The following is a 12,454-nucleotide window of genomic DNA, read 5'->3' on the forward strand; positions in this document are numbered from 1 at the left end:
ATGACATCGCAAATGCTTACTTTCCCTCTGATCTCTTAGGATTCTCCTCCTCATTCTCTGTGCTGTGTTTCTCTTCTTCTACTCATCTTTAAATATCTACACTTTCCAAGCCCTGTTCTCTTCCCTTCTTAACCCTTATTTTTCCCACTCACTCTCTCCAAGCATAATTCTCTAACCCTAAGCCAATATCTCTTAAATATTATCTCCATTTCAACCTCTCTGATCCATATATCCAGATGCATATCAAAATTTCCTCTTGAATGCTTTCCAGGCATTTTCATTCAGTATTCCCCCAATTGGGCAGATATTACACCCTCCTTTTTTTTGCAAGCTGAAGGCTTGTGGCCACCCTATGTCAAGCAAGTCTCTTGGCACCATATGTCAACCACATTTGCTCACTTTCTGTCTCTGTGTATCATGTTTTGATACTTCCCACAATATTTCAAACTTCTTCAAAATTATTATATTTGTAATAGTGAGCTGTGATCTTTGATGTTACTACTACGGCTGACTGATGGCTCAAATGATGGTTAACATTTTTTACCAATAAAGTACTTTCAAATTAAGGTATGTACATTTTTGGACATAATGCTACTTTACACTTAATAGACAATATTACAGTGTAAATATAACTTTTATATGCACTGGAAAACCAAAAAAAAAAATTGTGTGACTCACTTTATTGGGATATTTGCTTTATTGTGGTGGTTTGCACCCAGACCTGCAATGTCTCTAAGGTATACCCATATCATCTTTAACTCTGTGGATCACAGAATGGTGGAGTGCAGGAGAAAAGACAGGTAAACCACCCTAAATCAATGCAATGGATGTTTTGACACACCCCTCCGATTTACAGGGTTTCTGTGCCTTATATTCCAATACAGAGGCACAATACATCTGTCTTATCACTCTTTCAAAAATACACTTTCTAGAAAAAAATATGATAATCTTTATATCTGTAAAAAATTTAGCTATAAAAATTTTAATATTGCTTCATGTACTGAGAGCATCTGCATTTTAATAGATTCTGTTTGATTTAAGCAAATACATATTTCTAACTTTGGAGTGCCAGGCGTTCAGAGGACAGATGTGGCAAGGTTGTGGGAGGGCGTATGGAGATCTGCCTGGGTATTCTTAAATATCTAGTCACTTGAAGGAATATGGCTTCTTTATCATTAAATAAGAATCATAATACTCTCTATTCCTGAGTATTACAGAAATTAGACAGTGATTTGAGTTTGGAATGAACCATCTTCAGGAAGTCACTTAACTTTGTCTAAATTGTTATATCTTTTTTTTTTAATCAATGAGAACAATATTTGCTTCATAGGGTTGTAAAGATTAAATGAGAGTGTGTAAGCACCTATAGCAGCATATGACACAGACTATAATTCTCAATAAATGTTAAAAAAAAAAGATCAGAATTTCAATGTTTAAATCTCTATATTAAAAGACACAGGATTTTTAAAGCTTTATCATAGTTTGGCTTTTATAAGATCTCAAGCCCATAGGGAAGACTACACACTAAAGTTACATTGGGAAGTTCAAAAAAAGGTATACAACTTCAGGCTGAGCCTCTGTTTCCATAAATTTGTGCAGACTTAGTTTTTTAGGAGTAAACAGTAAATTTTTCTGAGCTGAAGATAATAAAAAAGCAACAGAAAATAAGGGTTTTTTTTTTTTAGTCAAGAATTCTGTTCTAATTTATGTCACTGACATAATGATGTTTGCGCAAACACAGATATTTAATTCTGGGTGTTCAGTACCTATATAAGTTTTCAGAAACCATAGGAGGCTATTTTCTTCAGTTTTCAAAAGAAGAGGTGAAAACAATAGGAATAAATTTTTCCTGGAAAATGTTCAATTTGAAAATTAGATTTGAAACTGGATTTTCCATTTTGAGGAAACCATGATCAGCAAGCCACAGTACTTCTGGACAGAAAGGCGGAACTTTCTTCTGAGAGAGCCCAAAAGACTTAAGATGTGACACTGACTTTTAAAGGGCACTCGGGTAAACTGTTTCACCTCATCAACATCAGTTTCATTACTAAAATTTGTGAAACAAACAAACTTTGGTCTGTTGCAACTGATTTTCAACAAAAAGTTCCCATAGTTTTCTTCTTTTTTGATGATCTACAATTAAGGAAGGTAGAAGTTAGGATTTGGAAAGGTGTTGGCCTATAATCATTAATAACTGCCATCAATGGAGATTCCTGTGGAGTAAGGCTTATGAAATTCTCTTCTCTTTTTGCCTGAGAATTTGACCTTCAGTTAATTGTCCAGTTTTGTTCTTGGGATAATCTGATAAAACTGATATGCTAATTATGTTCCGAGAGAATACTGCTTAGGGTGAAAATGATCCCTAATTTGTAGCCTGCATCTGGACTGGAAAGATCATCAGTACTTCAGAGAAAGCTGTCTATTTGTGATTCCCCAAGTGTGATGATCCTTGTATAAGGGGTGGTCCTTCAAAAGCTAAGCCTGTGGAGTTGTCACAAGATACATCAGCCCTGTGGTACAGAGCCTTCTAAGCAATGGTGACTCCACAGCTGCCTGATATGAGCCTTGTCTCTTTGAACCTGAGCTGTCATTTGGGGTGGGGATTCAGAAGGCAGACCCTGGAGGCTGCAAGGATTTCTGCAGAAGTGCCTGACACTTCCCAGCAGGCAAGCTGTGGCTCTTGTCCTACTAAGCAGACTGAGGTCTACCAGCATCTTATGAGTCTGGATATTAAGTTGAACCAAAGGCAACCTCTTGGTGGACACTGCAGATACAACATAGATGAGACACAATATTAAGAACTAGAGGAAAAACAGTCAATTCCTGATTCCTGGGAATACATTTTCCATTTAAAAATGACTGTCAATATGTAACATAAATTGCCACTGGGAATCTGCTATATGACTCAGAGAACTCAAACCCAGGCTCTGTAACAACCTAGCGGTGTTGGGATGGGGAGGGAGGTGGGAGGGATGTTCAAGAGGAGGGGACACATAGGTATAACTATGGCTCATTCGTGTTGATGCTTGGCAGAAACCAACACAATTCTGTAAAGCAATTACCCTCCAATTAAAAATAAATAATTTTTTTAAATGACCATCAATAAGCATTTGCTGCTATTGATAAAAACAGAGAAGCAGCATTTCCCTTCAATGTTGCCTGGTCCCTGGTTTCAACACTGAGTCTACAAAACAAAATATCTTTTAACTCCTCACACTGTGCTCATTTGAATGGAAACCTGAATAAGGGTGCTTCTGTGAATTAATATCTGCAATTTCAGGGGCCTTCAGAAAAGGCCATGACAAGCAAAGCTCAAAGTCACAAGAATTCTCCCAAGTGCTCAGCAGTTCCTGGGTTTATAGTAGGTGTTGATATTCTAAAATTTTTGCTTCCTGTATTTCTACCCTCTTGCTCCTTGCTTCAATATGACCTCTTTTTTCTCAGAACTTGTACACACAGAATATCTTTTAAGTACCTTATCTCATGCCTTCCTTCTCTGAGGTCTTCCTTCTCCCTAGAGTTCATCTCAATTTTACCTCTCTGAGTCCCAACTAAGTTGAAATACCCTTGACTGGCCCAAGGTCACCAGCTGGCTCTGTTGCCAGTTGATAAGAGGGACGTTTGAGGTCTGCGCCTTATACCCAGTTTGCCAGGCTTGGGAAAAAACACACCTTCTCATTTCATCGCATGGTTAACATTAGCTTCCAAGAGCCTAAGAATGGCACTGTTGGTTGTGAAATCTAATGGTAGAGAATTAGGAGAAATATCTAGAGAAAAAGGGAGGGAGCAGGACAGAAGTGTTTTGTGTGCATAGCTGGAGCTGACTATAGGAAAGCCTGAAGCCACATAAAATAGGTTAATCTAGCAGGCTGCTCCCAGTAGTGGCGACAGGAAATTCTGAAGACCTATCTATCCTTTCCATGAACTTATCCTATTTTTCTGTGAGAAGCCCTCATGGTGCACTTTCTTCATGCTATATACAGAAGAGACACATACTCATGCAATGACAGTATGGGTGCCAACTCTAACAATTGGTTTATCCTTTTGGAAAACCAATTTAATGTTGTTTATACTCTGATGCCATGAATTCTTCTCCTGGACAATACTCCAGGAAGCAAAAGTAAACCAACAAAACCACGTACATGAATTTTTCTTTAATAACCATGAAGATTACACAGCAATATAGAACTGGCTGACACGTGAAGGAAAAAAGGCAGAATGTCTGAATATCCACTACGAGTGTGACTTTGAAAATATATGGGTACATGTGGACAAAGGCCAGAGTGAAAAACAAAAATGAAAGTATTTGTGACAGGGAATACGGTTATAGATGACACATTTTTTAGAAAACTTCTTCAGTTGCATTACCTTGTTTTAAATTTAAAATGAAAAACCAAAATAAGAACAATCAGTCAAGTGGGTGTTAGGAAGGGTTTTTCTCATCCCTAATGCACTTCTGAGTGGCATGGGTTATTATTTTACACCTGAGGGATGCAAAGAATTCTTAGGTTATGATATATAGTTCTCTTTGTTTTAGATAATCTGGGCTAGGTACTAGTAAATCACAATAGCTAATGGTTAAATAGAGTTTACACTGTGCTAGGTGGTTCACAAATATTAACTAATTTAAATCCTAATAACAACATTCTTAAGTTGTTACTATTAAATTTCCATTAAGCAGATGATGAAAACTAAGTTCAGAAAGGTGAGGTACCTTGCTCAAGGCCCTAGCTTAGCTGGTGAGTGGTGAACACAGGATTCAGACTCAAAGTCTGGCTCCAGAGCGATGCTCTAAACCCATGTCCTACACCCTACTCAATGGATGACTAGAAAATGGTACCATGGGTTTCTAATTCAGACCAATGTTCTTTCCATTACACCAGACTGCATCTTATCTGGAAGATGAGAAAGCTGGAAACAAGACTGAGTGACTTGCTCATGGTCACATGATGAGCTAATGGCTGAGAATCAACTTCTTGACTTATAATCTAATGATTTTCCTATTATCCCAGACTGCTGGGAATGAAGAGAAAAATACCTAGCTAAGAGCAAAAGTAAATGAGGAAAGACCTCAGGGAAATCAAACCTAAGACCTCTAAAAGATAAAAATCTTCTTTGTCTCTTTGCTCTGCCATTTATTTGAATGTGACTCTGTCCTTCGTGCTACTGACAGATGTCTGCGCTCATGGACCAGGGACTTCCCTACATGGGAGGGAGGCAAGTGATGAAGCGCAGAGGGGCTTCAGGCAGGCGTGGCCACCATGGGGCACGCTTAATGTTCTAGGATTTGGTCAAACTGCATGTGTCTGTGCTGTACATGTTAACATGGAGCAATGACATACTAATCTGGCAGCTTTGCTGGAAAATATAACCATTTTCTGATTTAAAATAGTCTATAGGAAAAATTGAGTATGGGGGGGGCGTGATGGATAATTGTGTGCCAACTTGGTTAGACTATAGTATTCAGTCATTTAATCAAACACCAATCAAGGTTTTGATGTGAAGATACTTTGTATGTATAATTAACATCTATAATCGGTTGGCTTTAAAAGGGATTATTACCCTTGATAATGTGGGGGGGCCTTCCCCAATCATTCAAAGGCCTATGAATAAAACCTGAGGTTTCTAGGAGGAAAAAAATGTCTGCCTTAAGACAGATTCAACTCTGGAGTTTCTAGTTGATCTGACCTATGGATTTCAGATTTCCCAGCCCTCAAAATTGCATAAGTCACTTCCTTAAAATAAATCTGTATCCATACATCCACCCATCCATCCACCTATCCAGAAAAAGGAAGAGATCCTTTTGCTTCTGTTTCTCTAGAAAACCCTGACTGATATAAAGGTCTTTCTGGGACTGCAAAGTACTGTGAGAATATGAGGCACACAGATCCACCTGACATGCAGCCTGTGAAAAGTAGAAAGCAAATGAAAATGGAGGAAGCAAAGTTTCACTGAGGAGAGATAACACTACATGCCACCACACAGGCGGGACCAGAGCAAATGTTCCTCTCTGCCCCTGGGTCACAGCAGGCAGTTACAACCACCTCAGCACAGTTGCAACTGAAAGTGATGAGCTTGTTGTGAGACACAGGCCCAAGGACCCATGAATTGCTGAAGCAATAAAACGACAGCTGGGGGTAAAGAAAACACCCTCAGATTTCTAGGAATTAACAACAAGGAAGGTGTTTGGGGAGTAATAAAAGCATCTTCTCCCTGAAGACTGACAGTGACCTCCAGGCTTCCCCCATGTGCTGCTGAACACTTAACGACAGGTACTATTAATTCTTCGCATTCCTCTGGGCTTCCACTATAGAACTTTCTAGGCTGGGGAGAGTTACGGGATCTGCTTCCCATTTCAAAGATAAGTATATCTTTCGAATTTCTTCCTCACCCCCCTCATCACCCTCATCACCACTTCCCAGCAGTCCCATCCCTGGACGAGTGCTCGGGAAGCCAAGAGGGAAGGTGCAGAGCAGACGGGCAATCTCACCTTGGCTTCTGAAGTGGGTTCCAAGAAGCACAGGCGATTCCCAAGTCCCTCGGCTGCCAGGCAGAACTTCCTCTGCTCCTTGTGAACGTTGGCGATGCACTGGAGGACCACTTCATCTTCCTGCAAGGGGAACAGAGACCCATGTGAGGAGCAAGGGACTACCTCCCAATGCACAGCCAAGCCCCTAAGGCACCTGCTGCATCTTCATCAGGTCCACTGAGGGGCACATACCTCAGTGTGTGTGTGAGGAGATAAAGGAGAGTTTGTTCCTCACATGACATACCTGAGCTCCTCCTGAGTCAGGATTCTACTCAACTCTGGGGAGCAGGGTTGCAAGGACTTGGAACAGAGGTACTACTTAAGTTCACAGCATGAGCCTCACTTCTGAAATGTACAAAGTGCACACCATCCAGGTAAGCAGTGGATTTCAACCCTTGAGGGAACCTTAGACTAAACCTAAGCACTTTCTCCAAATAAACAATTAAACAACGAGGGAAACTGAGATGGCGGCAGAAATCAGAGGGAGGCAGGATCTGTGGAGGGAAGGTCCATTCTATGACAGGCTGGAAAGAGACATGTTTTGTTGGAGGAGAGGGATGCATGCAGTGGAAACGCATTCGCCGGAGATGACAGAGGAGGCTGTGGAGGGTACCAGCAGATGCCTTTAATTTTAGCTTTTCTTTTATACTGAGTTATCGTTGACGGACAATGTGGTGTTAGTTTCAGGTGTACGGTGAAGTGACTCAGCTAAACATAACCATATACAGCACAGGGAACTCTACTCAATATCCTGTAATAATCTATATGGGAAAGGGGATGCATTTTAGATATGCATCTAAGGAAGACTAAAAGGAAAGGAAGACAGAGAGAAGCCTTGAGGATCCAGGCTGGAAGGAGGAGTGGTCAAATAGAAGAGCCACTCTGAATTCCCAAGGAGGGGACCTTCCTCCTAGGCGGCAGCCTCAAAAGCAGCCCTCCTCCAATTGCAGACACCTTGTTGGAGTGTCATTCCTCTGCTTGATGGGTCAGAAATGAGGCTGACCTCCATTTACAGGAACATGATCACCCCCTGCACAACCCTGCCTGAGGATGAGAGGCAAACCTCTTCCTTACCCATCCCTCCATCCTTGCTCCTCCAACCTGTCAGTCCACATGCTCTCTCCCCACCACCACTTGACCTCGGGTTTCAAACATCAAAGACGACTTCCAGGCATGGCTGAATTAAAGGGGGAACCAGAGGAGCGCCAGGTGGAAATGCTTCTTCTCAGCGCTTGCTCTCCTGTTCCCCATCTCACTCCCAGATCCCCTTGTGTTAGCATCAATCCTATCCTCCAGTATTGGAAAGGCATGCTAAATAGACATGATTTTTCTTCCACTGTGCCTACAACACATCTAGTCACATGGAAAAATGAAATTCTCTATGTGGTGGGAACATGAAGAGATTCAACAGGATCAACCCCCACAAAGAGGTCTGCAATGCCCAGGGATTGGCCAGGGGCGACAGGGAAATTTGAGACATATCACAAATCACAGACATATCAGGTGAACACTGAGGGAATAAAAAAGGCTCCATACTTTCGCTAGCCCTGAAATGTCACTGTTCATCACTAAATTGAGTCAGTAATAAATTAAAGCCGCTGCTTCAGAATTCAGTCTTCATTTGAGTTGAGACAAGAGAGAACTCCAGAAAATCATTTCTCTCGAAATGTGGGCTCAGGGGGATCTCTGAAAAAATGAAGTTTTTCCCCAGGCAGAGTCTCCCCTGGATCCCAGGGCCAATACCATCCCCCTGGGGGGCACAGGGAATGGGGGAGGATTCTGAGTTGTCAAAACTTCAGAAAGGTGCCAGAAAACAGGGGCATGGGAGTTAAATGGTCTGTACTGCAAGAGGCAGTCCTCAAAACACATAATTTTTCCATCCAAAGTGTCAAGAAGACCCTCTGTTGAGAAATACTTTAAGTATCTCCCACCCACGTACCATTTGCCAGTGGAAACAGGCATTTGGAAATCACAGAACTGGACCTATGGACCAGATTTCTCACAAACAAAGGGAAAGTCAACAAAGTTTTCTTTATAATATGTGTCTTAGAGAATCTCTTCCCATGGTCTCCTTTCCCAAGTTCTTTCCACTCTCAAGTGCCCAAACCATTCAGCACTAGCTGCCCTGGGGGTCTATCTGTCTTCTGAAATTAACCTGTGCTATAATTCACATCCTCATAACCTAGGCTACCGATCAACTCATGAAATAAAGGAACTGCCCTGGCTCACTAACCACTTCCCGAAGAGCACTCACATACAGGCACCGTCCAAGTCAGCACTCTGGGGATACACGTGACTGTGCGACTGGGGGCCAACTTACCCTTCCCCAAACATGTTCACTTTTTCCCACCTGCTGTCTGGAACTGTACACTGTGGACGGACCTGGCTGTAGACGCCACTTGGCACAGCAGCCTGTACCTGCCTTCCCTCCAGACAGCAGCTATGAGCACCACAAACCTTCAACAGACAGATGTCTGGAGCCAGAGAGTGCTTGACGTGGAAATCTTTGCACCATTTGGAATCATGAGATGAGTTAATTTAACCCGTTTCATTAATTCTCTCACTCCCTAGTGAAACACGGAACACAGCCCCCTCTACGCCATTACCAACTCTATCTAGTTTACTAATCCTTACACTGATGCATGCTTTCTCCCCTCCTGTTACCTCTCTTCCTTTATCCCTTTGCTTGAAAGCAAAGCTGGGGATTTCCAGAAAATGCTATTTCCGAGGAAGCCCCTTTAACTGAAGGCTGCAAATTCTCCCACTTTTGTTATCTTTTCTTCCAGAAGCTCGAGCTTCCCTCACAATCCTCAGTGCCAACGCAGATGATTACTCTTCTACTCAGATGCCAAAAATTTCTATTTTGAGACACATGATAGCCAATCTCCACATCTTCTTTGGCAGTCTGTCAACAGACTAGTTACTTCTCCCATCCTTTATCTGACTCTTAATGACAATCAGGTAATTTGATAAACACTTTTTGTGTAAATTCAGCTCACATTTATTGAGTACCTTCCAAGGGCAAAGAATTCTTCCAGGATATCATAAAGTACACCAGGTTTTGTAAGAGGTGATCTGTTAATATTGTAATAATGGAGCTAACACCTGACAGGCAAGCCCACAGCCTTTCTCCACTCTGCTTTACTCATCATCTCAGTAATTTCAAGGTTCTTGTGGACAGTCTATTAGAAATGAATCAGTTCAGTTCAGTTGCTCAGTCGTGTCCAACTCCTTGCGACCCCATGGACTGCAGCACACCAACCCCCTGTCCATCACCAACTCCCGGAGTTTACTCAAACTCATGTCCATTGAGTCAGTGATGCCATCCAACCATCTCATCCTCTGGCATCCCCTTCTCCTCCTGCCTTCAATTTCTCCCAGCATCAGGGTCTTTTCAAATGAACCAGCTCTTCGCATCAGGTGGCCAAAGGACTGGAGTTTCAGCTTCAATATCGGTCCTTCCAATGAACACCCAGGACTGATCTCCTTTAGGATGGACTGGTTGGATCTCCTTGCAGTCCAAGGGACTCTCAAGAGTCTTCTCCAACACCACAGTTCAAGAGCATCAGTTCTTTGGCATTCAGCTTTCTTTATAGTCCAACTCTCACATCCATACATGACTACTGGAAAAACCAGAGCCTTGACTAGACAGACCTTTGTCAGCAAAGTAATGTCTCTGCTTTTTAATATGCTATCTAGGTTGGTCATAACTTTTCATCCAAGGAGTAAGCATCTTTTTATTTCATGGTTGCAGTCACCATCTGCAGTGATTTTGGAGCCCAAAAAATAAAGTCTGACACTGTTTCCACTGTTTCCCCATCTATTTGCCATGAAGTGATGGGACCAGATGCCATGATCTTTGTTTTCTGAATGTTGAGCTTTAAGCCAACCTTTTCACTCTCCTCTTTCACTTTCATCAAGAGGCTGTTTAGTTCTTCTTTGCTTTCTGCCATAAGGTTGGTGCCATCTGCATATCTGAGGTTATTGACATTTCTCCCAGCAATCTTGATTCCAGCTTGTGCTTCTTTTAGCCCAGCATTTCTCATGAAGTACTCTGCATGTAGGTTAAATAAGCAGGGTGACAATATGCAGCCTTGACATACTCCTTTTGCTATTTGGAACCAGTCTGTTGTTCCATGTCCAGTTCTAACTGTTACTTCCTGACCTGTGTACAGATTTCTCAAGAGGCAGGTCAAGTGGTCTGGTATTCCCATCTCTTTAAGATTTTTCCAGTTAACTGTGATCCACACAGTCAAAGGCTTTGGCATAGTTAATAAAGCAGAAATAGATGTTTTTTTCTGGAACTCTCTTGCTTTTTTGATGATCCAGCAGATGTTGGCAATTTGATCTCTGGTTCCTCTGCCTTTTCTAAAAGCAGCTTGAACATCTGGAAGTTCACAGTTCACATATTGTTGAAGCCTGGCTTGGAGAATATTGAGCATTACTATACTAGTATGTGAGATGAGTGCAATTGTGCGGTGGTTTGAGCATTCTTTGGGATTGCCTTTCTTAGGGATTGGAATGAAAACTGACCTTTTACAGTCCTGTGGCCACTGCCGAGTTTTCCAAATTCAAAACGAATACCTTGACCTAATGATTGCCCCTCTGTTTTGGTAACACATTCTAATGAACCTGCCTTGTCATGACCTAGAATGAATCCAGTTCTAAAATCCAAAACTGGACTTTTACTCTACAGATGCATTCTTCTCTCTTGCTTGCTTTCTCATTGCACTATTCTTGCTTTCTCTTTCAGCAAATTGGCCAGTTCTAAGAGGGCACACTGCCATCGGCATTATTTTCTCCACCCCAGCAAGGAAAATGATTGATTTTTTTGAAAGAGAAAATACAACAACTTTGAAGTTTGGGGAGTTTTAAAAATATTGTGTACTAACTCATATAAGTAGAATCTAGAAAAATGGTATAGAGGATTTATTTACAAAGTAGAAATCAAGACACAGAGAACAAACATATGGATACCAAGGGGGAAAGGGGGCATGGGATGAATTAGGAGATCGGGATTGACATATATACATACTGTTGATACTATGTACAAAATAGATACCCAATGAGAACCTAACTATATAGCATAGAGAACTCTACTTGCTGCTCTGCCGTGACCTAAATGGGAAGGAAGTTCAGTTCAGAGGGGATATATGTATACATGAATGTATATGAATCAGTACAGCTGAAATGTTGCAGTACTGCGGAAATGGACACTGCAGTGTAAAGCAACCACACTCCAATAAAAATTAAAACAAACAATAAATAAATTTATGAGGGTTATTTTTGGTAACATTCTCAACTTGTTTGAACCTTGCTTCACTGAAACACAATCATAATTTTTTTCCTTTTTCATAGGACTTACAGCAGGCTTAACTCAGGCACTATCAAGTAATAACAGTTTCCATCTATAATAGAAAGAGAGGCACTAAAGGGAAGAAAGCAGTAGGCTTAGAGGGCATAATAATCAGAAACAGTAAGACCTTTCAGACCCAGCCTCTGTCCTTGGGTGGGCATTATGGATCTCCTGGGTGCCCAGGAAATAGTCTGCATAAGAGCACAGAAAGTTTTCCTTCTTTTTACCAAATAAGTCAAAAGGTCTCTGCCTGGCTTTCAAAATGTCTCCACCATTGAGTTCTCCCCTCCACCTCTCGTCTTATCTTACTTCATTCCTATTGCCTACCGTCTCCTAGCGTGTGAGATGAGTGCAATTGTGCGGTAGTTTGAGCATTCTTTGGGATTGCCTTTCTTAGGGACTGGAATGAAAACTGACCTTTTCCAGTCCTGTGGCCACTTGAGTTTTCCAAATTTGCTGGCATATTGAGCACAGCACTTTCACAGTATCATCTTTCAGGATTTGAAATAGCTCAACTGGAATTCCATAGCATCCACTAGCTTTGTTCATAGTGATGCTTCCTAAGGCCC

At 41.6% G+C, this 12,454-nt stretch overlaps 1 protein-coding gene across 1 annotated transcript in view; it reads right to left on the reverse strand.

The window, feature by feature from the left end:
- Positions 1-12,454, reverse strand: part of RYR3 (ryanodine receptor 3) — a 546,114-nt gene that overhangs the window by 358,661 nt on the left and 174,999 nt on the right. The window contains 1 exon segment of the mRNA XM_070468944.1: positions 6,491-6,610. Coding sequence (XP_070325045.1) covers positions 6,491-6,610 — 120 coding nt within the window.

Source organism: Odocoileus virginianus, chromosome 6 (assembly GCF_023699985.2).
Source record: "Odocoileus virginianus isolate 20LAN1187 ecotype Illinois chromosome 6, Ovbor_1.2, whole genome shotgun sequence".
In the NCBI taxonomy this organism is placed as follows: Eukaryota; Metazoa; Chordata; class Mammalia; order Artiodactyla; family Cervidae; genus Odocoileus; species Odocoileus virginianus.